The sequence below is a fragment of the Penicillium mononematosum genome (genome assembly GCF_028829835.1).
Source record: "Penicillium mononematosum strain IBT 11891 chromosome Unknown utg000005l:1.0-9366267.0:1.0-9372171.0, whole genome shotgun sequence".
Classification (NCBI taxonomy): Eukaryota; Fungi; Ascomycota; class Eurotiomycetes; order Eurotiales; family Aspergillaceae; genus Penicillium; species Penicillium mononematosum.
This window is the reverse complement of record NW_026643275.1, coordinates 5,494,428-5,520,428: the sequence shown is the minus strand read 5'-3', so window position 1 is coordinate 5,520,428 and position 26,001 is coordinate 5,494,428. Positions and strand designations below refer to the sequence as shown.

The 26,001-nt window shown below is 48.5% G+C and overlaps 13 protein-coding genes across 13 annotated transcripts; 8 read left to right on the top strand and 5 right to left on the bottom strand.

The window, feature by feature from the left end:
• Positions 1-2,632: 2,632 nt before the first annotated feature.
• N7519_010271 (uncharacterized protein) lies at positions 2,633-4,612 on the top strand (the record flags this gene model as incomplete). The annotated part of the gene is made up of 4 exons (XM_057297044.1): positions 2,633-2,727; positions 2,792-2,859; positions 2,926-4,348; positions 4,396-4,612. 4 exons carry the CDS (start codon positions 2,633-2,635, stop codon positions 4,610-4,612), a joined length of 1,803 nt encoding a protein of 600 aa, XP_057144926.1.
• Positions 4,613-4,947: 335 nt separating this feature from the next.
• N7519_010270 (uncharacterized protein) lies at positions 4,948-6,427 on the bottom strand (the record flags this gene model as incomplete). Its single annotated transcript, XM_057297043.1, has 4 exons — positions 4,948-5,043; positions 5,094-5,942; positions 6,062-6,190; positions 6,248-6,427. The coding sequence occupies 4 exons, from the start codon at positions 6,425-6,427 to the stop codon at positions 4,948-4,950; spliced, it is 1,254 nt and encodes a 417-aa protein (XP_057144925.1).
• A 1,002-nt stretch (positions 6,428-7,429) lies between these two features.
• N7519_010269 (uncharacterized protein) lies at positions 7,430-7,717 on the bottom strand (the record flags this gene model as incomplete). Its single annotated transcript, XM_057297042.1, has 1 exon — positions 7,430-7,717. The coding sequence occupies one exon, from the start codon at positions 7,715-7,717 to the stop codon at positions 7,430-7,432; it is 288 nt and encodes a 95-aa protein (XP_057144924.1).
• Positions 7,718-8,884: 1,167 nt separating this feature from the next.
• N7519_010268 (cupin domain-containing protein) lies at positions 8,885-9,261 on the top strand (the record flags this gene model as incomplete). The annotated part of the gene is made up of 2 exons (XM_057297041.1): positions 8,885-8,982; positions 9,048-9,261. The coding sequence occupies 2 exons, from the start codon at positions 8,885-8,887 to the stop codon at positions 9,259-9,261; spliced, it is 312 nt and encodes a 103-aa protein (XP_057144923.1).
• Positions 9,262-10,278: 1,017 nt separating this feature from the next.
• On the top strand, positions 10,279-12,248 carry N7519_010267 (putative serine/threonine protein kinase; the record flags this gene model as incomplete). The annotated part of the gene is made up of 4 exons (XM_057297040.1): positions 10,279-10,476; positions 10,562-10,724; positions 10,781-12,095; positions 12,161-12,248. 4 exons carry the CDS (start codon positions 10,279-10,281, stop codon positions 12,246-12,248), a joined length of 1,764 nt encoding a protein of 587 aa, XP_057144922.1.
• A 422-nt stretch (positions 12,249-12,670) lies between these two features.
• Positions 12,671-13,280, bottom strand: N7519_010266 (uncharacterized protein; the record flags this gene model as incomplete). Its single annotated transcript, XM_057297039.1, has 4 exons — positions 12,671-12,757; positions 12,838-12,996; positions 13,026-13,199; positions 13,269-13,280. 4 exons carry the CDS (start codon positions 13,278-13,280, stop codon positions 12,671-12,673), a joined length of 432 nt encoding a protein of 143 aa, XP_057144921.1.
• A 1,553-nt stretch (positions 13,281-14,833) lies between these two features.
• On the top strand, positions 14,834-15,327 carry N7519_010265 (protein kinase domain protein; the record flags this gene model as incomplete). The annotated part of the gene is made up of 2 exons (XM_057297038.1): positions 14,834-14,917; positions 14,977-15,327. 2 exons carry the CDS (start codon positions 14,834-14,836, stop codon positions 15,325-15,327), a joined length of 435 nt encoding a protein of 144 aa, XP_057144920.1.
• Positions 15,328-15,511: 184 nt separating this feature from the next.
• N7519_010264 (ferric reductase family protein) lies at positions 15,512-17,657 on the bottom strand (the record flags this gene model as incomplete). The annotated part of the gene is made up of 2 exons (XM_057297037.1): positions 15,512-17,450; positions 17,497-17,657. 2 exons carry the CDS (start codon positions 17,655-17,657, stop codon positions 15,512-15,514), a joined length of 2,100 nt encoding a protein of 699 aa, XP_057144919.1.
• Positions 17,658-17,933: 276 nt separating this feature from the next.
• On the top strand, positions 17,934-18,578 carry N7519_010263 (copper transporter family protein; the record flags this gene model as incomplete). Its single annotated transcript, XM_057297036.1, has 2 exons — positions 17,934-18,409; positions 18,464-18,578. 2 exons carry the CDS (start codon positions 17,934-17,936, stop codon positions 18,576-18,578), a joined length of 591 nt encoding a protein of 196 aa, XP_057144918.1.
• A 795-nt stretch (positions 18,579-19,373) lies between these two features.
• On the top strand, positions 19,374-20,101 carry N7519_010262 (putative GPI anchored protein; the record flags this gene model as incomplete). Its single annotated transcript, XM_057297035.1, has 2 exons — positions 19,374-19,790; positions 19,850-20,101. 2 exons carry the CDS (start codon positions 19,374-19,376, stop codon positions 20,099-20,101), a joined length of 669 nt encoding a protein of 222 aa, XP_057144917.1.
• A 482-nt stretch (positions 20,102-20,583) lies between these two features.
• N7519_010261 (uncharacterized protein) lies at positions 20,584-22,049 on the top strand (the record flags this gene model as incomplete). Its single annotated transcript, XM_057297034.1, has 2 exons — positions 20,584-20,614; positions 20,689-22,049. 2 exons carry the CDS (start codon positions 20,584-20,586, stop codon positions 22,047-22,049), a joined length of 1,392 nt encoding a protein of 463 aa, XP_057144916.1.
• Positions 22,050-22,288: 239 nt separating this feature from the next.
• On the top strand, positions 22,289-23,338 carry N7519_010260 (palmitoyl-(protein) hydrolase; the record flags this gene model as incomplete). The annotated part of the gene is made up of 6 exons (XM_057297033.1): positions 22,289-22,368; positions 22,425-22,436; positions 22,514-22,604; positions 22,662-22,715; positions 22,781-23,169; positions 23,236-23,338. The coding sequence occupies 6 exons, from the start codon at positions 22,289-22,291 to the stop codon at positions 23,336-23,338; spliced, it is 729 nt and encodes a 242-aa protein (XP_057144915.1).
• Positions 23,339-24,958: 1,620 nt separating this feature from the next.
• Positions 24,959-25,475, bottom strand: N7519_010259 (uncharacterized protein; the record flags this gene model as incomplete). The annotated part of the gene is made up of 3 exons (XM_057297032.1): positions 24,959-25,086; positions 25,192-25,376; positions 25,438-25,475. 3 exons carry the CDS (start codon positions 25,473-25,475, stop codon positions 24,959-24,961), a joined length of 351 nt encoding a protein of 116 aa, XP_057144914.1.
• Between the last annotated feature and the right edge of the window lie 526 nt (positions 25,476-26,001).

Sequence of the window (26,001 nt, the reverse complement as noted above, 5' to 3'; positions counted from 1 at the left end):
ACACCAGCATTCCTCGCCAGACAGTGATAGCCAATGTTCTCCCAGCCTGTAGAGGGGTCAAGAATTGGCCAAGCAAGCTATTGGTATCTCAAAACAACTATGATAGCCGCTTGTTTCCAACTGATGTCATGAGACATGTACTCAACCCATCCTCAGGCGCTCTCAAAGAGGAATACTCCCTAGCAAGGCTGGAGACGGATTGCATCAATGCTATTTGATTGTCCCTTGGGTTACATTTTAGGCCTGTACAAAGCAGAAATGACGTTACACATATTTGTAGGCCAAATATTGTTTTTTTGGGAATGCCGCATTTAGCCATGATTGCCTTTGCTCCCCAGTTCCTAAATGTTATAATTGGTTCGACTGGGCTAGAAGTTTGCAACGACCTAGCATCTTGAATTCCCTTTCAGCTGTCTAGATGTCTGTTCTATTCTAGGGCTATACTCGACGACCGCGAAACGTATGGGTGGAACCTTGCGGGTAGGAAAGAAAGTCCTGAAGTCAGAGCTTGTAGTGAATGCCGCCGCAGAAATTTTCAGTGCCTTAATGCTTTCGTCAATGGTAGCTCCGGCGAATGTATCTAATGCCGCCTGTTGACTGTCATTAAAGAACATCCTCTCTTCGTCTATGATCTTTTGAATTAAAATCGGAAGCTTAAGGCTTGCATACAATGTAGTATGCACTCACTAGACTCAGCCATACACTGCCCTTTGAGTCCGTCTCATATGTCATCAATGCCATACTAGATGCCACTAGATAACAGCTATTTTTGTCTATAAAGCCACTAACAGGTAGGTGTGAGGGAGATCCTGGTATGACGAACGCACGGGTGAACATCGATGGCAGTAAAATCTCTAAGTAACGAAAATAACAAAGGCCCGAAAGTGACAATCTTGTCGGAGAATTAATAAGTAAAATGTATAGTCAAAAGGCCACATGAGCAGTCTGTAAGGAGACAGGTATTGCAAGGTAGTAGTCTCGATTCTTGATCAGGGTGTCTTCGTTGGTGGCAGATCATTTTCACTAGTGTGGCAGCGAACGATGGCTCCCATATTGCTAGGTACCCTCGTGATTGCCTATTATATAATAAAGAGTAGGGAACAAACCGCCACAGAACCACCACTGCTGTTTCCCGGGTGCAGCAAGCGCGGCTATTCGGAAGTATCAAGGCTCTTCCTATCAATGCTGGATGGCCACGAGGCATCACCTCGATTATACACGGAGCCCTATGCGACTATCTGCTCTAAAAATTGAACTTGTTTTATACATTGAAAAGACTTGATTTTCTTTCCTAAATGAAATGCGTATCATATCAGCCGGAATTGCACCTAACCCCTCCCGTTATTTTATATGTTTGCTTTTTTGGTATGGCAGCCACGTAAGGCAGCACTTGCTTAGTGCTTACCACTAAGGTTAAATAGCGGATCAGAGCGCTTAGAGGCACGCTCAGTTGTACTTAGTGAGCAAAAGGCGGCAAGGTCTGAGCACTAAAACGGAAAGGGAACGCCAAGTACTAGTAGGATTGGCATCCAGGTGTATATGGGTCCGGTCGTCCTGAGGTCTACCTCCGAGATAACCAAGATTAGTCAAATTCGTAGTTCTAGAATTCCCGAGACTCGGACAGCTTGATTGTACGGCTAGGCCTATCTACGTATCGACGATGTTTTTAGACTCATGGTTTGTACACAAGCAGAAATGGTTAAATTCTCAAGCAGCATGTACTTATCTTCCGAGTAACGGCGGGGCCTCCGATTCCACCGAAGGGTGCGTTGGCGGTATGCCAGTATTGATCGATATAATGGTGGTTTCTATTGATGTCGCAATTCACCGCAATTCTAACGACGATAAAGATCTGCAGTTCATCAAACGTTGAGTTAAAATACCGGAAACTCTCCATACTTACAATAATAGACATCACTATGAGTAAGCTTAACCGAAACCTACAAGGGTCATTAGGGTTGCACAGTTACGTGTTTGGGGTAGCTTCACTACAAAATTAGATGGGGACGAAATCGAATGCAAGAACCAGAAGAAGAAATACTGGACTGGTAGCCCAGCGCAGGTAGTTCTCCCGGATTCGGACAGGATTTGTAGGGCAAGAAGATCCGTGTCGAAACGGCGTCGTCGAACCAATGGTTCTATCGTGGATGTGAGTGCGGAGGCAAGTGAGTCACTCATAAACTAGAGGCCGATTGAGTTAAGGTAACTAGGTTGACCTACATATATTGTGTATTGGAGTGATCAGTCAATCCAGCCAGTCCGGTGAGTCATTCAAGTAATTTTGGCCCCCAAGGGGTATTACGGCCGCTATAAATACTTGCATTTAACTATTACCTTCTATTAGACCATAGCAAGGTTATTATCTGCAGATTTTTATCCGTTGCTTGAAGGAAAGGGGAAAGCATCCCGATTTCCTGCCGACATCACCATGGCAGGATTCATTCGACAAGGGATCTCTGCCCTGGGTAAACGGGCAGTCACGCATCCTCCAAAAAAACGTCTTTCGTCGATGGCGACCGAAGCTTTAGCCACTTGCTCGTCAGTTGAGCCTAGCATCCTGCCAAGGGCTATTCCGAAAGCGTAAGCAAGGATTGACCGTTCGATTCCGATAATGATCTGTTCTCAAGCATCAATGGCAGGAACGACCATCACCCCCCATGGACCTGGTCTCAAGACGCCGTCAGAAGTGGAGAGGCCACTTGCCTCCGGGATGGCCACAGACGCCTCGTAAGTGAAGGATCTGAAGTTTTAAAACTATACAAACAGTGTGACTAAGGTCTGTTTTCTGCAGCCTCCTTGGCAAGACCGGTGGTCAGATATTTCACGACATGATGGCACGCCATAATGTTCGACACATTTGTATGTTCGCGACACCAGTTCGATCGTTGTCGTTTTTCGCCTAACGCGTTACGTGCCCCAATACAGTCGGCTACCCAGGTGGCTGCATACTGCCGGTGTTCGACGCAATTCATCAATCCGAAGCCTTCGATTTCATACTTCCTCGACACGAACAAGGTGGTGGACATATGGCACAGGGATATGCGCGCGTCACTGGGAAGCCCGGAGTTATCCTGGTTACATCCGGGCCCGGCGCGACTAACCTCATCACACCTATGATGGATGCCCTCGCGGACGGCACTCCCATGGTTGTCTTCTGTGGTCAGGTTAGCGCAGACAAGATTGGAACGGACGCTTTCCAGGAAGCGGACATTCTATCCATGTCCCAGCCGTGCACCAAGTGGAACGTCAGCGTGCGCAAGACAGAAGAGCTCGCACAGAGGATTAGAGAGGCCTTTGAAATCGCAACTAGCGGTCGGCCGGGACCGGTGCTAGTGGAACTGCCGCTTGATGTGACTGCGAGTATTCTATCAAAAGCCCCGACGAATCTGCCGATTCGTCCCCAGAATCGTCCTGTTACCACTACGGCCATCAAAGATGCTCGACGACAGGAGCTGCTTATAGCAGTTAAAAAGGCTGCCAAGCTTATTAACAAAGCAAAAAAGCCTGTAATATATGCGGGACAAGGAATACTAGCTAGCTCTGATGGGCCTAGGCTCTTGAAGGAGCTAGCGGATAAGTCGTCAATTCCTGTTACTACTAGTCTGCAAGGTCTAGGAGCCTTTGACGAAAGAGACCCTAAAGCCTTGCATATGCTTGGTCTACATGGATCTGGGTACGCTAATTTAGCTATCCAGAACGCGGATTTGATTCTAGCACTTGGTGCTAGGTTCGACGATCGGGTTACAGGATATATCCCAAAATTTGCGCCTCAAGCACGACTGGCAGCGCATGAAGGCCGCGGCGGGATAGTCCATTTTGATATCTCTCCTAAGAATATCAACAAAGTGGTGGAAGCTACGATACCTGTTGTTGGTGATTGCGCGGAGAGCCTTGAACTTCTGTTACCTTATACTATACCGATTCACCGACCTGAATGGCTCGCGCAGATCCAGGCCTGGAAAGACCAATATCCATTCCGAGCATTCAATCAAAGTGGTAACAACAATGATATGATTCTGCCTCAGGATTTTATCGAGCGACTGAGCGATGCTGTGGATCATATCAAGGAGCGCACGATTATCACTACTGGCGTCGGACAACACCAAATGTGGGCTGCCCAGCATTTCCGATGGAGATATCCGAGAACCATGATTACTTCTGGGGGGCTTGGTACGATGGGGTACGGACTTCCTGCGGCAATTGGCGCGAAGGTTGCTCGTCCTGAGGCTCTTGTCATCGATATTGACGGGGATGCATCATTTAACATGACCATCAGCGAATTGCTCACAGCAAGTCAGTTTGGTATCGATGTCAAAGTTGTACTTCTTAACAACGAGGAGCAAGGATGGTGACGCACCTACAAACGGTTTATTACAGCAACCGATTCTGTCATAGTCACAACCTCAACCCAGACTTCGTGGACGCTGCTCGAGCAATGGGAGTGCAGGCTGAAAGTTGCTCCAAGATCGATGATATGGACAACAAGATTGGATGGCTGCTCAATACTTCCGGCCCAGCACTTCTGGAGGTGAAGGTTGCTCCAAAAGCGTTATCTCTGCCTATGGTGCCATCAGGACGTGGCCTGGATGAATTCCAATTCTACGATAAATAATTGGATCAAGGTCACGTTGCTGTCATCATTCTTCTTCAATTCATGTTTGGGCTATTTTTGTATGACAATTTCGCAGGAACAGACCAAAAGACTCCTCTGGTAGCGTTTAGTTGTCCAGTCACGTACTCTGATCTTTCAAGAATATAGGCATTCTTACGATGCTGAGTCAAGGGATTTCTAGGTAGTACGGGGATGAACGGTGAAAAAGCTTTATAAGGAACAGAAACCACTGTGCCTGGAGACTCTGTACGTTGTGAGAATCGTTTGGAAACCATAGAGATTACTCAAGGAAAGGCACAGGAGCAGAATTGTAACATGAATATGGCTTCAATTTCTCATGGACAAGCCCTTACTACGTCATCGACCGCATCTATGAAATACTCCATGTTGTTTGGGTTCAGTCCCGCCACAGAAATACGCCCATTCTCAGTCTGCGGGTCTATCAGCTCGTGTCGACGGCGTAGAGAAGCAGAGAACTCACCATATATATGTGCCATTTACTTTTAAGCAGTCTGATCTGATCCTTCGAGAGACCAGTGTAACTAAACATTCCGATTTGGGTAGAAAGGAAGGCCCATGAGCCTGGTGTTTCTCGAGCTTCGAGTTTAGACCTTATTTCTTCGCGTACTTTCATAAGACGACCGCTCATGATGCCCAGCTCATGTTGCCATTGAGCAAATAGCTCGGGGTTGTTCAAGACTCGGCTAGCGACGTGGGCTCCGTAGGCGGGAGGATTCGAAATATGAGCACGCTGAAGGATTGCTAGTTGACTAGAGATCCGATCCGCAATGTGAGAGGCATCTGGTGATGGCGAACAGATGTAGTGAAAGCCACCAACACGCTCCCCGTACATCCCAAGATTTTTGGCGAAGGACTGAGCGATGCAACATTCAAAACCCCGTCCGATGAAGTATCGGCATGCCCATGAGTCTTGGGTAAGGTCACCACTTGCGAAGCCTTGATATGCATTGTCAAAGAAAGGGAAATGGCCTTTCTCTGCCATGACATCTGCGATTTGCCTCCACTCTTCTTTTGATGGATCTAGTCCGGTGGGATTATGAGCACAGCCTTGCAGTACAACTAGGGATTTTCTTGGAGCCTCTTGCAGACACCGGATCATGGCTTCGACGTCAATCTTTTGAGATTCTACCGAATAGTAAGGGTAGTATTGCACGTCGAACCCGGATTGGCTGAAGATTTGGTAATGGTTTGGCCATGTGGGATCGGAGATGAATGCCTTGGGTCTTGCTGTTCCACGGCAGAAACGAGAAATGAATGTCGCTCCAAGGTGAACTGCGCCAGTTCCTGATACTGTTTGCATGGAAGATATCTAGAAGAATCAGCTAAGATGTCCGGTTTTCAAAACAGTCGCAGCAGGCGTCTTCATGCGAATTGTCCTTATCTCTCTCCCTCTCTATCTTCCCTTCATTCATGCTTTGGAGTGCATACCCGATTTTCATGGATAGCTGGGCTATCATTGCCGAGCATCAACCTCTGCGCTGCAGCCAAGAATGAGTCTAGACCACGTATCGGGAGGTACTCGTGATTGAACTCTGGTGTTTGAAGAAGTGCCTCGGCCTATCACTGTCATGTCAGAAACGCAATTGGGGCGTGCTCTGAGTCAGGCAAGCAGACCTTTTTGACGACCGGCAAAACCCACGGCTTGCCATGCTCATCCCGGTAAGCACCAATTCCCAAATCAATCTTTTTTTCATTGGTATTTTGCCGATACTCTCTCATCAAACGATAAAGCGGATCTTCTGGAGCCTCTGGCACATTGGCCATGGTAAATGCTTCCTGAGTAGGGACACTCATGACTTCGACTTGTTTGCGATCCAGCTCTTTCGATATTCCAATCTTTGAGAACTGCTTAAAAGCACGATCTCAAAATGGTTTTGGGAATGCTGAAGACTGAAACAAGTAGGACGGCGATCCGTGTCTAAGCGATGCATCTGAATCGCCGATCGACCTGATCAAGCACCATTCGGCGACTGAAATACCGGCTTGGCTTTCCACCAGCTTGAATATCAGAGCTTTCAAAATCATCCTTGTGTTCATGGTATAAATTTATAAATCATTGCTTACTCCCTTTTCAGGTCAGTTAGCCAATCACTGTGGTTATACATGCCCGGCGAACGGGATCGCAAATGGCTTCCCAGTAGCCGAATATAGTACTTCCGTTCTCTACCGTGTCAATTGGAAACCCGAAAATCTACAATTGTGAAAGGAAGAACATAAGATCTCACTTAGAATTCCCACTTACTCACAAGATATTGAGCCCTGAAGCAGTTCTTGCAATCTGGCAAATCCTTCTCGGTTGATTTGCCTCAGTCGCCGATCGAACTATTTCCGAGATGGTCTTGTATTTGATTGTGTATGTAGAAGGTCTGACTGAGAGTTTATTTCCTAGAGAAAAGATGGGAGAGAGGAGGTTTCTTTTTAAGGCTTTATAAGTACCTAGTACAGTCATGCCTTCCTTAACTACTTAAATAGTATACTTTAATGACTTTCTCTTTATTTTAATCTTCCTTTGATCTTACTTTACCATCCAATGTACAATTTTTGGATAGCCGATTAGAGTAGATAATACAGTAGACAGCTACCTGTATACGCCATACCCCAGGTACACCTGTGTATAATCCTTGGAATGATCCTCTCATGGCTTCCCAACTCTCACTGCCACATAGCAATTGCAACAAAGCACCCTTCCCGAGTATCTGTCGAAGAGTCTCCAGGAAGACTATGGCTAAAATTACTTTTTAGTGTGTCTTTTCCCACGTAATTGAAAACGTGTATCACTTACTTGAACACTGAAAATCAGCAATGCTGGCACTTGGCGTTGATCTGCACCCCCTGGACGATGGTTTTCGGTGCCGGGGTCTTGCAGAACCTACCTCGAGCAGATGCTCTAGTTTTATTTCCGCTTTCGTATTTCACGCTCTGGGACGCACCACATTGGTGCTTGACCTCCTGGTACACGTGTCCACAGACAGCCGAGTAGTAGACATACCAGCCGCAAGTGCAGCTGTTGGGATTTTCAGGGCTGTTGAATAAACGCTCGCCAACGTCGATTCCTATTTGATTCGGTGAAATTTGCGATGTCATGTTGATCAGAGAGCTTTGGATGGGTATATAGCAGAATATAAATATATGATCGAATGATGGTTTATCTAATTAGGTATGTATGCGGCTTAAAAGTGAAGAGGGGAACTAGCGGTGAAGATCTGGTATTGGATAGGTGAGCTTCGAAGCCGCATCAATGTGGGGGGGGGATAGATGATGCACGGGGTCTGCACTCACATGACCTCCAGGGCTTGATGTGTAAGAGCAAAGTCGATCTAGTTGAGAAATATTCATCGTATATGTAGCTGGGCACTTCCAGAGACATCCCATCTTGGCCTGTAGGACAAGCATGTTTTTCATCAAGGAAAGTGACAGCACTACCTTGACTGCCGGTTGCCCTGGATCTAGTCAAATTTATATGTATTCTTTGGCTTTACGGTTACAGCTGTAGAAATCTCCAAGGTTGTATGTAGATGTAGTGGGGCATTGAGGCTTAAAATCGCTCTCTCCTTTTTGTTAATATAGTATACCAATATGCAAAATGTTCCCTGGACTTTCTTACACAGACGACGGGCTATTGCTATTTTTCCTATTCTCCAGGTTCGAGGATCTTCTGTGCCCGTAGTATTCCCTACTACGAACATATTATGCCAAGCATTAGAAGGTCAGTGACATGGTTGAACATACTGTGGTTCCGGACTTGATGGAAAGAGCTAACCGCATCAAGTAAAGGGATCCTCCCAGCTCAGCACCCATCTGTATATCCATGTACTCAACCTCTCCAACTTTATCAGGTGATGCGCAGGTGTAGGCTCATAGTCCATCAGATCAGTGATTATCCAGCTAAGCAATACTGTCAAAAGTTGTCGGTAGTTTTTCCTCCATTAGTAAAGGTCTTTATCTCAAGCTTCAAGCTTCCCCTCATCGCCCGCAAGTCCCTCAATCTCTTCGTTTCTTTCTCCCAAAAATTTCTCTGTTGGACTGCCTGGTCGGGACATCAGATCCGACTGTCACTGTTTGTCCGGATCGAGTTGCCCCAAGTTTGAGGAAGACTTCTTTCTGAATAGTATCCCCTCATTCTATGCAATGGCAGACTGCGGCAACATCGGTATAAAGCAGAGGCAGTCCTCGGGAACTGACTGGAATATTTCTTTTATCTATTAAACATTGCATTGGTTCTTGTACGCATTCACACTGATTAGACCAACCATGGCACTTCCATTCACCTACCACGCTAAGGCGCAATCTACCTTCAAGCCGCCGCTTATCGCAAACGAAAACGCTTTCCTGGGTGATGTTCAATCAAGGTACGGCCTCATAGTGTGTTAGGTAGGTAGATACCTAGGTAGGCAATTTTGCTGACAAACTACAGCGAGATCGAAAACCCAGACAAGCCCATGTCATGTGGCTTTTACCGACTGGAAAAGGGCACTCCCCTTGTCTACACCTACACCTACGACGAAATGAAGATTATCGTCGAGGGCAAGTTTGAAATTGCAGACGAGACGGGCCAGAAGGTTACGGCGACTCCGGGCGATGTGTTTTATTTCCCCAAAGGGGGCCACAATCACCTTCACGACGGATGACTATGGGCTGGCGTTCTTTGTGGGTACCCCAGGGCTGAGATCAGAATCCTATTCAAGGGTGAGACTAATGAAATCAGACTGGCCAACGGAAGCAGGGTGCTCTGTGAATAATAGGATCTTATACGAATCTTATACGAGCTCGATATTAAATTTATTTTTCATTTCGGTTTAAATTTTTTGGGTTTCCATGGTTGTGATTGCCAATTATCGGGGTCCCCGTGCCTCCAATCCATGGAAACACTTCAGCTGTGTTACCAAGGTGGACTAACTATTCCCAATCAGGAAGTCTGCTTATGCCCACCCCCCTTGCGATAGCTTCAAGATTCCTGTGATTGCATAACCCCTATGGTTTACCTACATACAATATAGGCAGTGACCGGACAATTATTTCTTATTCCCCGAACACGGACCTATGCGACATTCACTAGTTGGATTATGCAAAAGTCAAAAACAGAGTGTCCGACCACCAGTGGTTTCATGTTCAACTCCATACTAAAGCCGATCCCACTTAAGAGGAACCGTCAAAGCACAATTAGCGATTGGAAGTTGAGATGATGTTCAGCTCGCCTCGATAAACTCATCCACTCTCGTGGGATCTAGTCGGGTTTGCATCGAAGTGTATGACGTGGGGGGAGTTGCTACAGCAACTCCGTGAGGAAGGGGATATCGCGGGATGGAAGTGGATTGTAGAAATGAGAATCAAGATCCGTTCGATCTTAGTGGAGAGTGATCGACTTTTGAAATAATAAACATAAACCTTCAATACTTCCCGAGACAAAGGCATTTTCTTCTTTCCTTTTTTTCTTTTTCCTTGAACACTTTCGTCACTTTGTCTTTGTTCTTGGACAGTGCCAACTAGTCCCGGCCTTATCACAGGGGGTCACAACCAACCTCTCTATCGCTCCTCCATCAACACCATGGCTATTATTTCAGAGGACCAACTGGGTCTACGACTCCCGAATCCACCACCCCTGTTGCATACCCGTGGTCAATTCGATCGCCCCTCCACTCCTGCCGATGGCTTTACCAGTCCCCCACAAACCCCCCCAGGGTAGCCCAAGCAAGTCAAGATTGCCTCCGGGCGCACTCGACCTACCCAATGTCTTCGACAAGGCCATGAAGTTGGCTCCCACTTCTCCCTCCAAATCGACATATAACCACTACAATCATCCAATGTTCTCTGCCGGCAAAAATGGCGAGGACTTCAACGAGAGCGTTATCCACCAAACCCCTTCGAGCCCAACGCGGAGAGCCAACAAGGAGAACACACCCCCCCAACCCAACGCGTCTAACGAAGGAGCTGGGATCAACCCCAACTGCTGCAGCACTTTCGCGTCAGGAACCATATCAACCACGCGATGAGACAACCAAACGCCAGGTCCAGATGCGCGGCCTGACCCCCGAGGAAATGGAAAAGCTAGCACAGCCCAAAGTCAAGCGCCTCGTCAATGTGACCCAACTCTGTAAGTGCGACCCAGCATAAGAATCTTGAGATAAATGGACTGACTTTGCACGACAGACTTCCTTGACCATTACTTCGATCTCCTCAGCTACGTCCACAATCGCCAAACCCGCCACGCACAATTCAAAGCCGCCTACCCCGACCCCCCTGCTACCCCTGACCACGAGCACGAACCCGCCCTCCTAAAATACCTCGGTCGCGAGCGCGCACATCTGCGGAAACGTCGCACACGTCTCCGCCAGGGCGACTTCCAGATTCTGACTCAGGTTGGTCAGGGTGGGTATGGACAGGTGTATCTGGCGCAGAAGAAGGATACGCGGGAAGTGTGCGCGTTGAAAGTCATGAGCAAAAAGCTGCTTTTCAAGCTGGATGAGATTCGTCATATCCTGACCGAGCGTGATATTCTCACTGCGGCCAAGAGCGACTGGCTAGTCAAGCTACTCTATGCCTTCCAAGATGACACACAGATCTACTTGGCCATGGAGTATGTTCCTGGCGGAGACTTCCGCACACTGCTGAATAACACCGGTGTTCTCCATAACCGTCACGCCCGCTTCTACATTGCCGAGATGTTCAGCTGCATTGATGCGCTCCATGTGCTGGGATACATTCATCGTGACTTGAAGCCCGAAAATTTCCTGATCGATTCCACGGGCCATGTCAAGCTGACTGATTTCGGTCTTGCGGCTGGTATGCTGAGCCCGGGCAAGATCGAGTCAATGCGCGTTAAGCTTGAGGAAGTCGGGAACACGCCCGTTCCCTTTGGTCGGCCCATGGAACAACGTACAATGGCCGAACGACGACAAGGATACCAGTCTCTACGCCAGCGAGAAGTTAACTACGCCAAGTCCATTGTAGGATCGCCAGATTACATGGCGCCGGAAGTGTTAAAGGGCGACCAATACGATTTCACTGTGGACTACTGGAGCTTGGGATGTATGCTCTTCGAGGCATTGGCAGGCTACCCGCCCTTCGCAGGCGCGACAGTTGAGGAGACATGGCAGAACCTGAAGCGCTGGCAGAAGGTGTTGCGGAAGCCCGTCTACGAGGATCCGAACTATTTCTTGTCACGGCGGACGTGGGATCTCATCACGAGACTGGTTGCTGGGAAAGACCAGCGCTTCAAGAACATCAAGGAGATTCATGCGCATGACTATTTCGCCGAGGTCGACTTCGAGAGTTTGCGTGAGCAACGGGCTCCGTTCGTGCCTGAACTTGATTCCGAGACTGATGCCGGGTACTTTGACGATTTCAGCAATGAAGCAGATATGGCTAAGTACAAGGAGGTCCACGATAAGCAGCGCGCTCTTGAGGATATGGCGGATCGCGATGATAAGATGGGCAAGGGCTTGTTTGTCGGATTTACGTTCCGGTATGTTCCCCTCGAAACCATGCTGAGTGGCTTTTATATGATCGTTCTCTTACTGACCACTCTAGTCACCGCAAACCCGCCGTCGACAGTAACGGCCGCACCTCGCCACGCAAGCCTATCGCGACGGATGGCACATTCGGGACAATGTTCTAAGTTCCTGACCAAAATCCAGATTTCACATTCATATTCGGTCGACCTTTGTCTCTTCTTATGTTCCGATGGCGCGCGGGACTCCAAGCTGGATCTTGGTTTCCTTGTGCCAGGTGTCCCAGTATTGAGTTTAATGGCTCATCTTTTCGTCTTTTCTCTTCTGTTTTAACTTCAACTTTATTTCCACCTTGCAACTTGCAACATGATACGTCTTATCGTCTCGAACTAGTTTTATTGTGGGGGAGTTGTGGAATTCGATTCTTGTATGATACAGCCATAGACCAAAAATGGCGCAGTTCCTGTCTTCTGCTAGTAATGGTTGCATTGTATGGAATATGGAATATGAGTTTGATTTCGTTCGTGTTCAAAATCCAAGTAGACTATCTGTAGCGCATAGGTCTCCTCGCAGTGAAGCACAGACTGTTTTAGTTCGCAGGAAGCTGGCGCACCATGCGCAGGATCTCGGACTGGTCGTCTCCGATGACAGCGCGGCCATTGACCCAGTCAACGGTCTGTACAGTAGAGCATTAGTAAAGCAGATCCAGATAGATATCCAACATGGCGATGGAAGAAAGGGAAATGTCAAACATACGATAGGCCTCACGAAATTCGTATTATCCTCCTTGAACTTCTTCAGCGCATCCTCCGCATCACGGGCGCCCTTGACAAGCTCCCCGACACCATACGTCACCTTATCACCCGGACCACCGACACCGCTGACGGGCGAGATGTAGTCGAGAATATTGCGAAGCTGGTCTGTTGTCGGGGTGCGGTGGTAACCTCGAGCTCGAACTCGCCGCGCTGTTGCTTGGCGTGGCGGGAGTGATCGCTAGCCTGGTCTTCTGTGGCGGTTTCGCTAGCGGTTGTGGAAGCTTGTTTCAGGATGTTGAGGGTTCTGGTTGATGCTTGGATGGAGGGGGAGTGGAAGAGGGTGATGGGGTCGAGGGTTTTGCTCTGTTCGTGTTAGTGGGTTGGGAGTTAGGGGAGGTTGAATTGGTGAGAATTGGTGTTGGTGAAACTTACGAAGCGGAACATCTTGACGGCTTGGATACTTGCAATGGGAAGCTGTTGGGGTGATAGAGGCTGGTGGACGGGAGGTGGAAGAATTGGAGTTAGCTCAGTTCCTGGATGATGTCATGTGCTGGCTCGGGTTGTCTCGGGCTAAAGCTGTTGGTCCGAATGAGTCAACTTCAGCTTCGAGTTTGAGCGACGCGACGGACTACTTGACAAATGCCAAGGAGGATAATCTTTTTCTATGGTCTGGCATATGATGTCTAACGTAGAGCGACGGCATCCCTACGCCCATCTATCTTGAAACGGATTTTGAACGTGTCTCAATACCTCGGACTCTACCTAGGTACCTTGTCCGCATAGCTTCTTACTGCTTAATTAGCCCCACGCAGTGTATCTAATTTAAGAGTGGAGATGCATATAAATGAAGTGTTTCGATCCGTTTAGTCAGATCGCTCAACTTCCTGCATGAATTAATATTCGGAAACATATTTTCCTACTTATATATATGCAGGTACCCTTGAATCCGACCCCCTTGGACCTGGCTCTCCTTTCAGATCCGTCTTTTGCATCATCTCGTTCGCCGACACGCTCGACCTACCTTGGGGCCAGCTTCTGCGCTCAATTTTATAACGCAGCGAGCCGCACGAAACATTTGGAGTATTTGTATCCCTGGTGGTCTCAGGGGCTTGACTACGTCTCTACCCTCCACTTCTTGCTGTCAACGAAATTCCCTACCGTCTGATCGGAGAACAACATTTGTGCCGCACCGAACAGTCGTGTCATCATCACAATGGACATGCACCCCAGAGGACTTTCCCGCGGGATCCAAGTGAGATACTCAATAATCAATATCAAGCACTTGCCAAAATAGGGTACGGAGTAACCTCAACAGTTTGGCTTGCGAAAGACTTGATGTAGGTGCAATTTATACACTTCAAGCTATCCAGACGATGGTGATTCTAATATCAACATATAATACAGCACATCAACGTACGTTGTCTTGAAACTTTACGTGACGGCCCAAAAACCGGACCACGAGCGAGAGCTGCACATCTACACACGCATGAATTCGAAGGAAACAAACCATCCAGGTAGAAACTTCATTCGCAAACTTCTCGACCATTTTTATATCCAGGGCCCTCATGGCCGCCACATCTGTCTTGTTCATGAACCTCTCGGAACGACTGCAGATCTTATTGTTAAGTTGTCTCCTGGGCAGGCAATGACCCTTGATGACATGAAGCCAGCTATCCGACAGCTACTTATCGCCCTAGATTTCCTACATTCGGAGTGTCACATCATCCACACCGGTAATACACCATATCCCCCGAACAGATTATATCGTAGGCCTAACTCTCGCAGATATTCAGCTGAAGAATTTACTGCTTCCTGGACCAGAAAAAAGCTATCTTTCCCGATTCGAAGAGGCTGAAGTCACAGGTCCATCACCTAGAAAGGTGCTCAAAGACCGAACGATCTACAGGTCTTTGGGCTTCCTTCCAAAAGGTGGGCTGCCACTGCTCACTGATTTTGGAGAAGCTCGGTTGGGTGACAAAGAGCACAACGATGATATCATGCCGAACGGTTACAGAGCTCCTGAAGTAGTTCTAAAATCGAACTGGGGTTACAAGGTGGACATTTGGAGTGTTGCCATGGTCGTGAGTGGCATTATTCTTAACTTTCGCTTTACTATAAATGCTAATTTTGACATATGTAGGCCTGGGACATTGTTAGCCCTCGCACCCTTATCAGTGGCAAAAACACAGATGGCATATTTGATGACCGGGTGCATATGGCGGAACTGGTTGCCCTGCTAGGCCCTGCGCCACCCGAATTCCGAGAACAGAGGCATCTCAGTTCGGTCTTCTGGGATGAGTCGGGCAATTGGAAGGACGTAGCCCCGATTCCAGACATTACTCTGGAGAGCCTGGCCGAGAATGTTGAAGGGGAAGACAAAGAAGGGTTTTTGAGGTGGCTACGGATGGCTTTGCAGTGGAACCCCGAGGATCGGGCGACGGCTCTGGAACTCTTATATGACGAGTGGCTGATGAAGGGACTAGGGGAATGAGTGGAGGCACAAGCAAATAGTATTGTACCTCGCTCGCAAAGGCGAGGATCAACCCCTCACCTTTGGTAGACGCCTTAGCCATGCCTGCATATACTAATCAGTGCCAAACCGAAGTGTTAATTACACCGGAAGATGAACATACCTAGGGAATAAAGGATTAAATTCTAGGTTGCGATTTCTTCCTTCACAAACCGAAGTTCTCAACATGCAAGTAGATCCCCTGCGCACCTGTTCCCTTGTGCACAGCTCGTTCATCGCTCAGAGAAACCACGCTCCGGCGGACATCGTCTGCTAAGCCACGAGGTCCACACACGACCACGGCACTTTCTCCTTCAGCTTTCTCCAGGACCTTGCGGATGATAGTCCGTGGCTTGGGACGACCAGAGATGATATTAGGATATATGATTGTTTTGTTTGGTAGATCTTCAGATTGAAGGGGTTTCATATCCAGAGCAGCCTTCTCAGACTGAACAGGTGCTGAGCCGGAACAGGTACATGCACAGGCAGTATTGATCTCTTCTTCTTCGATCTGAGTAGTGCAACACCAGTCTCCACCAGGGAGACACCCCCTACCTGTGACGACGGCGCCTGGGGTTGATGCTGGGTCGGCAGAGACAGAATGAATCGAGATATTGTCTTTCCCAGAGATGTTCTTGGTCTTGCCTTGCGTAGAGGCCTCCAGTATAGGGGGAGACTGTATCTGCAATGGTAGCGAGGTAGAGATAGGCGGGTCTAGCTTTTCATCACATGTGATATAAATGCTAACCTCAATCTCCTTCTCAAAATTTGAATTTGTGCGTCGACAGTCATTCACGTCTGCCAACAGGGCATGCAGTTCGGAGTCAAAGTAGGTCAACTGAGAACGTGATTTGACTACCCAGACAAAACGCAACCGCTTTGTGGCTGTTAGGCGAGCGACACGACTGGGTATCTGCTCCTTGCTGCCATTGCTCTCCATCTTCCATGCTAATACCACGTCCCGCAAAAGTGGTATCGTGAATGTCGCGCCCATGCCACCTGCCAGCAGTACAGCACTGTCAAACTGACGCAAGGGCCGAATGCTTCCGTATGGCCCTTCGATAAAAATAGTCGTATCGGATATCCCTGTCGCTTGTTCATCCCCCAATAGACTATCGCTCTTCGAGGCGTACCGGAAAAAGCGTCTTGTTCCACCATTCTCAGCGCGAATAAAGAACTTCATCTTCTTATCTTCTGGGATAGATGCGATAGTAAATGGGTGGCATTGCAATGGAGCGACGGAGTGACAGGTGAGGAAGACGTGCTGACCGGGTCGCCACCGGATACCGGGATTTTCAATAGTAATGCAGGTTACATTTCCAGGTAGCGGAGTAAACGTAGCCGAATGTGCCCAGAGGGCATTTGCTTTGTTCTTTCGGTGGAAAATGGCCAAGTTCGCATATGCGCCCCAGGTGTAACGAGCAAGTCTATCGAACACCACAAGCCCAATTGGGAGCCATACCCAGACCTTGACTTCATCAGGCGCATGCATCCACACCGCAACAATAAAGCCAACAAAGGTGACTAGATGCTGGATGACAAAGAACTCATAACTGAGTCGACGAATTGGAGCGAAGGAAGTGATCACAATAAAGGTCAGGATAATCCAAGCAGCAAATCCACGCTTCGTCAACGGATCGTTATAAAGCTGGTGGGTGATATAATGCCAACGATCCCAATTGCGGAACCAGAATCCCATATGGATGGTGGCAGTCAACCACAATGTCCGTGCGACCCAGCGATGGTACCAGTTTAGGCTGACGTAGCTCATTCCTGCCAAGAACCCAATAATGTTCTGTCTGCCTGCCAGTAGAAATATCAGTGGCAGCTGGCAAATGCCGATGAAACCAGTGCGATAGCCGACGTTCTCCCATTTCCATGGATCTAGGGTGTCCAGCTTGTAGAAACAAAGGACCATGACTACCACCAGGTTGGCTAGCATGATGAGAACGCGGCCAAGTGGCGGGAAATGGAGGGTCAATCCTCCCAGTCGGAGCGGTCGTGGAGTTGCATAGCCAACTTCGCGGACTGTTGCTGTGACTGTGGCATAGATATTGAAGAACAGTGATTTTGGCTTGGCGGGCGTGAGTGAAGAATCTCGCAAGCTGATTATCGTTAGTCAAGGTCACCGGATGTTGAGATTAAACATACCGATGACTAGCAATAACGCGATCCAGCACGTTAACAAGGGTTGCTACACCGATTGCACTTCCCACAACAGCCCAGTACATCTTTTGTAGGGTGAACAGACTGGGAACGCCATCGCCCATGGACATTGAGCCCGCAGGCATGTCACCCATTGACATGGACATCTTGTGCTGGAGTTGTAATGGAAAGCATGAGATTGAGCTCTGCAAAACACTCGGATGTATATGGATACTTCCATCGCCAATGACAGGACAGATTACCAATATTATGCTCATCCGTGCTCACCTGGGGTGGGTCCACCATGTGGGCACCGTTTTAGTGCCGAAGGTTGTGGCCCAATGCGGCAATCGTCAATGCGTCAATGCGTCACTTCATGTTTTTATATTTTCCTTTTCACATTCTCTTGATCCTCCCAGACCTCGCTTCCTCGCCTATCAATAATGGAAGGCATGGATATGGGCGGCCACAGCAGCCACGGCTCGACTTCGCACAGTATGAGCTCCTCATCGAGCTCTATGAGCATGGCTATGGTATTCAAAAATACCCACGACACGTCGCTTTTCTCCAATGCTTGGACCCCTTCATCCTCGGGTAGCTTTGCGGGCACATGCATTTTCTTGATTGTTCTCGCTATCATCGACCGATGCCTGGTCGCTTTCAAAGCAACCATGGAGCGCCACTGGCTCGCCACACATCTCAACCGACGATATATCACTGTGGCCGGCAAAGGCACAGAAGCTGGCAACATTGACTCCGACCCAGATGCGAAAATTGCATCACTTGTCACCGCGCAGGGCGTTGAGGAATCTGTCAAAGTTGTGCACAACGTCACTCACGGGCCAATTCCCTGGCGTTTCAGCGTTGATCTACCGCGAGCGCTCCTGTTCCTATGCATTGTGGGCATATCATATCTACTGTATGTCCTAATCTCTACCGGCATTGTTCGGATAAATGCTAATATCACGCCTAGCATGCTAGCTGTCATGACTATGAACATCGGCTATTTCTGCTCGGTGCTTGCAGGCGCTTTCCTCGGGGAACTGGCGGTCGGACGCTTCATTCAAACTAATGAGCACAGACACTAAGAATTTTGCATTTGACTTTCTCTTACACATCTTATGCATGTTGATATTATTTATGACGTTGAATAGCATCTGTCTGGCGTTGGGGAATAATGTCTTGGGGTAATATGATACGAATTGACTTGGCTCTGAATTGCTCTTCTCATCATAGATCACTATTTTCCCCTCATTCCACTCCATTTCACTCAAAACCTTCGCTGTCTCCGGCACTTGGCGGTCCAAGAACTGCATGCAATCACATGACTAAGCCTTTCGCGCGCAATTGAGCTAATTTACTAACCATATCCGGACTAGTCCACCGGGTAATACCCACTCTTAGGGCTAGCGTAAAGCTTTAATTTACCTTTGGAGCAGGTATAGTCCGAGCTACCAAAACAGCAGGTCCATGCCATTTTAGATGGGGTATAGTCCGGGATACAACCATTGCCGAGAAATCGGAAGGTGTGTAACACTGCGTTTAGGTGCGCATGTATAATTGTCAGAAATAGCGACGCAAAGAAGCATCAGGGATTGAAGAGAGGGTTGGAGCCCAAAGTCACTTCGCAGAACATGACAGGGATGTCGGAAGGTTCCGATCCATGCACAATCTCAAAGTCATGATTGCCGATATCCCGATATCCTGGATCAAACAGGACTTTACGGGTGGGCCCTGTCGTTTTCAGGTCCCGCTAACTCCCTCGCATTTTATGTGCAGAACTCGTATAGAAAGGTTCAAAGAGCTGAGTTCTCCCAGTTTTCTGTACATACTAAATTTTATCTCTCTCTCGTCCTTTTCAGCTCTCCAACAACATACTCACAATGAAGTTCTCCCTCCTCACCTTCACGGCCATCGTGCCATTGGTCTCCGCACACTTCAAGCTGATGTACCCAACCTCCCGTGGTTTTGACGAGGATACCATGACCAATTTCCCGTGTGGTGGAATGAGCCAGTCTTCTGATCGTACCAAGCTACCATTGTCTGGTGGTTCATTCCCCGTCGCTCTTGAGATGCACCATGCCCAGACTGCCGTTGAGATCCTCCTTGCACTGGGCAACGATCCTGGAGACAACTTCAACATTGTCCTCTCGCCAACCTTTAAGGTCAGCGGCCTTGGCGAGTTCTGTCTTCCTCACGTCGAGATCAATCAGGAGTTGATTGGCCGTAATCTCACCGACGGAATGAATGCTACCCTTCAGGTACAGACTAATGGTGACCCAAGTGGAGGTCTCTATGCTGTATGTTCACTTGTTCTTCGTCCATTTTGGCTCCTTATTGGGATACTAATACAATACAGTGCTCCGATATCCAATTCTCCTCCGACATCACATACCAGACACCATCTGCCTGTACCAATAACACCAATCTCGTTGCCACTGCCTTCCCCAAGGATTCTGCTGCACGTAATGCCAACGAGTCTACTGCTGAGGGTCAAGCACAGAGTGGATCCTCGTCCTCTTCCACTTCCAAGGGTGCTGCTGTGCCGATGCAGACCGCTGCTTGGGGAGTTATTGGTGCTGCACTCGTCGGTGGCATTGCTGCGCTGTAAAAACCTGGTTCTTCGACATTTTGGCTCTATTTCCCTTTGGTCTCAAGAGTTAGCGATGCATAATGAACAATGATGTCTTGTGCCCCATCGTTTCCTGCTATAATAACACAATAAACGCCGCCTTCCTAGCTATGTTATAACCACGTTACCCGCGAAGTCTGTTATCACAACCGCCGCCCTAACCCGGCCAATGACTTCACTGTTGCTAAAGGCTAGTTCTTATCGCGGTTACTTTTTTTTGGTCCATCTCTCTTCTATCCGAGGACCTTGCAAGCCGACAACTATCCGTATAATCTAGAATTTCATTGTTGCCCTTTTCCAGTAGTGGAAGAATGCCTTTCGTGGGATAGTATGAGGCGTCACGTGCACGGGTAGATTCATAAATCAGACAAGTAAATTGATCAGGGCCAGTCTATCTCCAGACATTCTGGGCATCCAACAAGCAAGGGAGATTGTTTGCTAGGCTCTGGTAATAGTCTATCATGGAGAACCTCGAAATACTACGCCCCGTTGGTGAGTAGGTCCCTGTCAAAAACAGTCGGCAACCTTTTCCGAGAGTCAACAATGCCTGACCTGACCCCGACCAGGCCGATTGGAACAATATTCAACGTCGCGCCACCAGGTTGGGTTTTATTTGAATGCTGCAGTATCAGCAACTTATTTCCTGCCAGATTCATTCGTGCTTCCTGTCAAAGACTACGTCTATCAGGCATGCGAGGCCACAACCGCGGAACATCCGTCGCTATCCGCCGTCGTGGCAGATGATCACACACAAGACCCTTACTTCGTGCGGCTGCCAGAAATTGATCTCGACCGAGTTGTATCTTTTCAGGACAGAAAACCAGGCTTGTTAAGTACCGAAGTCGATGGCGAGCCCACTCCAGATCTGGACCTGCAAACCTTGCTTGCGACCCAGCATAACACGCCGTTCAAGGCTCCAAATCCTTTCTGGAGAGTCTGTGTCCTGCTAGATATAGAGGACGAACGGCAATTCACAGTGGCATTTGTATATCACCACGCCATTGGCGATGGGACCTCCGGGAAAGCCTTTCATAAAACCTTCCTACGAGCCCTAGGCGCAGTGGAGTCGTCGGACCAGACTAAATCCATCATCAAGTCACCGAAGCTCCCTCTCCTGCCGAATATTGAGCATCTGCACTCAATGTCTCTTTCCTTGTCATTTCTTGCCAAGAAGATGTTCCAAGCAAAAATTTACTCCCGACGGCCCACGGGTCTATGGACTGGCTCCAAAGTCCTAATCCCCTCTCAAACCCGAGTGCGGCTCGTGCCATTCTCCAAACTACTCATCAGCACAGTAAGGGAAAAATGTCGACAAGAGGGGACGACGATCACCGCACTGCTACAGACGATCGTCGCCCGCTCCGTCTTTGCGCACATCCCGTCTGAGTTCACGCTGCTCGCCTGCACCGGCGCGCTCTCAAGCCGGCGCTGGCTTCCAGATGTTATCACTGATGAGTCGATGGGCGTCTGGGTCCAGGACTACGAAGAGACCTATTCCCGTGCGGCAGTCGCGCGGTCCGACGGATCCTTCCCATGGGCAGAGGCCAGACGGTCTCGTAAGACGATTGAGTCTGTCCTGAAAATGGAAGGGAAAAATGCCAACACAAGCCTACTCCAGTTTGTCGACGATTTTCAGGAGGAACTGTGTTTGTCCAAGGTTGGCAAGGACCGAGAGAAGAGCTTTGAGGTGTCGAATGTTGGCGTTTTGGATCCGCAAACAGACCCTGACCTACCTTCTATCAAGAGGATGGTGTTTTCACAATGTGCCAGTGTAATGGGTAATGCCATTGAGGTGTCAGCTATCACTGGGGGAGACGGGTGTTTGGTGCTGGCTTTCTCTTGGCAGCAAGGGGTTGTGGAAGCTGATCTCGTCAATGAGGTCATTGAGTCGACTAAACAGGAGTTATATTCTCTTGATGTGGTGTGATTAATGGGGTCTCATGATTACTTAGACGTAGCCTTTATAATGTTTAATAATGTATCCGCTGAATCCATGGATGAACCCTGGAATTCATCTACTTCATCTCCAGATGTTGTTATCAAGTGGGCGGTGAGATGGCGATAACCTCGGCGGCAGAAACGTGGGGAAATCAACAGTTTGAGAATCTCAGTTCCTTCCATCCAACCTTTGTTTTTTGCATCTAATAACATATATCGAACGTCAAGATGACTCGTGGTCCATACATTGTTCCAGCGCTCAAGAAGCACACCGCCACCGTTATCATGGCCCATGGTTTGGGAGATAGGTAAGTGCCAGAAGCAGATAGACGATGGTGTTGGGGCTAACAGTGTTTGAATACAGCGGTGCTGGATGGTATGAAAATTCCCATAAATCATCTGGCTCAGGCCCATGAGCCTCGCTCCAGACCATCAATGTCTAATTTTTAATAGGATGTCCCTTGCCCAGACATGGCGCCGCCGCGGCAAGTTCGACGAGGTGGCCTTCATCTTCCCCAATGCGCCCGACATCCCAATCACAGTCGTATGTGAGCCTCATATCTATAATTAATTGGGTATTGATTGACGGAATATCAATTAGAACTTCGGTAGGCCCATGCCTGGATGGTACGACATCTCCAAACTTGGCGGTGATGTGAGCTTTATATTCCCGACTCCTTGATAATCCCACGGCGCTAACCATCATCTCTTTCTTTCTAGTTGGACTTCGAAGAATTCCTCGTCAGCCAGGACGAAGCTGGAATTATCCGCTCCCGCGATTACTTCAATACCCTCATCGAGCAAGAGATGAACAAGCAGATTAAGGCGTCCCGTATCATCCTGGGCGGATTCTCCCAGGGTGGTGCGATGTCCGTGTTCGCCGGTGTGACTAGCAAGGAAAAGCTCGGCGGTGTCTTTGGTCTATCATGCTACATGCTATTGAGCGACCGGATTAAGAACTACTTGCCGGAAGAGTGGGCCAACAAGAAGACACCGTTCTTCCTTGCCCACGGTACCGAGGATCCTGTTGTTCCATTTGCCTCTGGAAAAACCTCCGCGCAGAAACTCATCGAGCTTGGCCTTGAAAATGTTTCCTTCAACAAATATGAGTATGTTTTTAGTCGCTGTTGTTCCGGGTTGTGATGGTTTGCTAACTTGATATTCCTATCATGCAGAAACCTTGGTCACTCTGCGACTCCCGAGGAAATTGACGACCTGGAGAAGTTCATTGAAAAGGCCCTCGCTGAGGGAGAGGGTAGTGCTTCTGCTGGTCTATGACTTGGTCATGGTCAGAGCAAGAACGTTGAAAGCGGCCTTTGGGGATATAGGGGATATACCTTGATAATGGGCTTTATGGTGCTGCTGGCTGCTGTCATCTGGTCTAGATATCAGTCGTCAAAACAAAAACAATTCAAGCAGACACCCCATTAACCCCAGCCCGGGTCCACGTTGGGGATACATAACAATGCAATTCAAAGAGAGTCTGGCATACCCAGAAGCCAGTAACGCTGCACAATTTGCCAGCATGGGTTCATTTTACATGGTTCAATTTCATAGCTAAATAATCATAAGGGACGGGATAGTTTCAGTCCTATAGGAGAACTTGCAGGTCAGGAGGCTGCTAAGTCGTAGGTAGGGCGCGGTAGTCAATGTTTTCAACTCCTTGGCCGGCGCACCCAGTGACGCCAACTAACTGATAGTACGCGCGCGCTCAAAAACGGGTGATGGTGTTGAAGAATCCGGTTATATATATCTGTCTGCCCACTGTATTAATGTTGTCGACAGCCCCAACCCCAAAGGCTGTAGCTCTATTTACATACAACAAATTCTGCAGCCTTTTACGCAGTGATATCAAGCATAGGATCATAAAATATACTTCTTCGCATTGCATGTTTAGCGGGCGGTTATAGCCCATGGAGGTCAAGGGATATATTTCTGCCAAGCACCAAAAAGTGAACCCCAGTTGAACACATTATTCAATGTCGTACCTAAATGGCCCTATTAAGCTCGTTTTCTAGGCGGTAGACGCATGACGATTAGTACCCTTTGTTGTCGGGGAGAAGTGTCCATATTCATATAAATGTACATAGATCTGGCACCCCCAGACAAAACACAACCTGTGCTGCTAACGACGATGAACCCTCCGTGGTGTATGGGACAAACCCCCACCTACATGGGCTGCATTGATAGCCTTCAATTAGCGGAATTCACCGTCTGCTACTCCAAATACCAACCTGCAGCGGCATGCGCCGAGCCCCAATGCTACAGTAGGCAATGGCATTGCCTCCATGTTCATAATATAAATACACTTGTTATTGGATCCGGACTTGCGCTTGTTAATAACAATGTGCTTTACGACGAGATAGTGGTATCGACGCAGCCTTGCAACGTGCAGACCCGGTAGGCAAGCAGAGGACGTGGTCTACCCGCTGCAGATGTGCGCGTCTATCCTAGCACCTGGCCGGTCGAGCATAGGCCTAGCCGAGACCTCGAGGGGTAATGTATAGAGTATATGCGGCGTGATTGCAGTAGAACCAGATTTGCTTTATATTATTGTATTGAAGAAACACAGTTCGGAAGTCGGTAGTTGTACATTGATATAAGCCTCAGATATTGAGATTGTAGATGCAAAGATGGGAGAAGAGTCGCAAACGTATCGTACAGCCAATAAAAATCATGACATACACCCAGGGATATCCAAGATTGAAGATGGTGTAGAAACTCCGGGGTTCCGAAGCCCCGGGATGGAAAAGAACAGTTGTGGAAGGAGCGATTGAGTCAATGGCAGGGGAGGCGGAGGTTCAGAGGTGTAGGTAGATCGTAGGTAGATCAAATCCTCTGTGTGGACACAGCATGATCACAGATCAATGGTAGAGGCGATAAGGCTTAGTCGGAGAATCATTTTTCACCCAGCATCTCCTTGCGCATCTCCTCCCGTTGCGTCCGCGTTTGCTCCTTCTCCTGTGCGCGCTTTGCCTCCAAAACTGCTCGCTTTTGGTCTAATTCTTCTTGAGCGGCGTACCAGACTAAAAAGTTGGAGTCATAACCATTAGCTACGGATGCACTTTCAGGCCCGAGCGAGCCGATCTCGCAGAATCATCTCTAGGGTAAATAGCGGGCATATCACATACTGGACTTATCGGATTTTGACCACTCCTTCAGCTTATGGACGTAGTCATCGAATTCCTGTGCCCGGCGGTCCCCCTGTTCGGCAGCGCGCTTCTGCAGATCCGGGTTGTATCGCTTCCTAAGCTCTTCGTCGGAGGGTCGAATATACTCAACAAGAGCGGGGCCACCGATGACCATGAGAAGGCCACTATGGTGAGAAGGGATTGTGAGCACGAGTCTTCGTCGCGGTACAGGCGAGTATCACTTACCCGGCTATAGTCTTCGCCCATAATCCGGCGCGAGACATGGTGAATCCGAAACGCGGACGCTGATTACCGATTCAAGACTTCGGTATGACGATATGGTTCCCGGATAACTCGGGGAGATGTAACTCGAGACGTTGAGAGTGATGGCGATCATCAGCATCATCGCGGCTCTCATTTGCTGTTGGAGGCGGCGTGGCGCAGCCGATGTGGCGCAGTACTACGCTTTGCCCGATCGAGCGTGTCTCACATCTTCTTGTTCCCTCCCACACTTTTATCACCTTTGTCACTTTGATCGTGACGTCTTAAGGAATTGTTCCGAGACAGATGTGGTGACTGTTATGCTCTCATGTCCTACTATGTTGCACAATTCCCATACCTCGGAGGTACCAACGTGTTTATCCAACCTTGGGTAGCCCTCCAAGGGGTGCCTGATTGCATCCACCGCGGGTGGCCACATGGTCTACCTAGGTATGTTGTAGTTTAGTCATCATTGTTTGACGCCGGGGCCCTGAAGCTATGGAGTCGGATGGCAGATGGCCAGCATTACAGAGTACAGTTGCTAAAAAA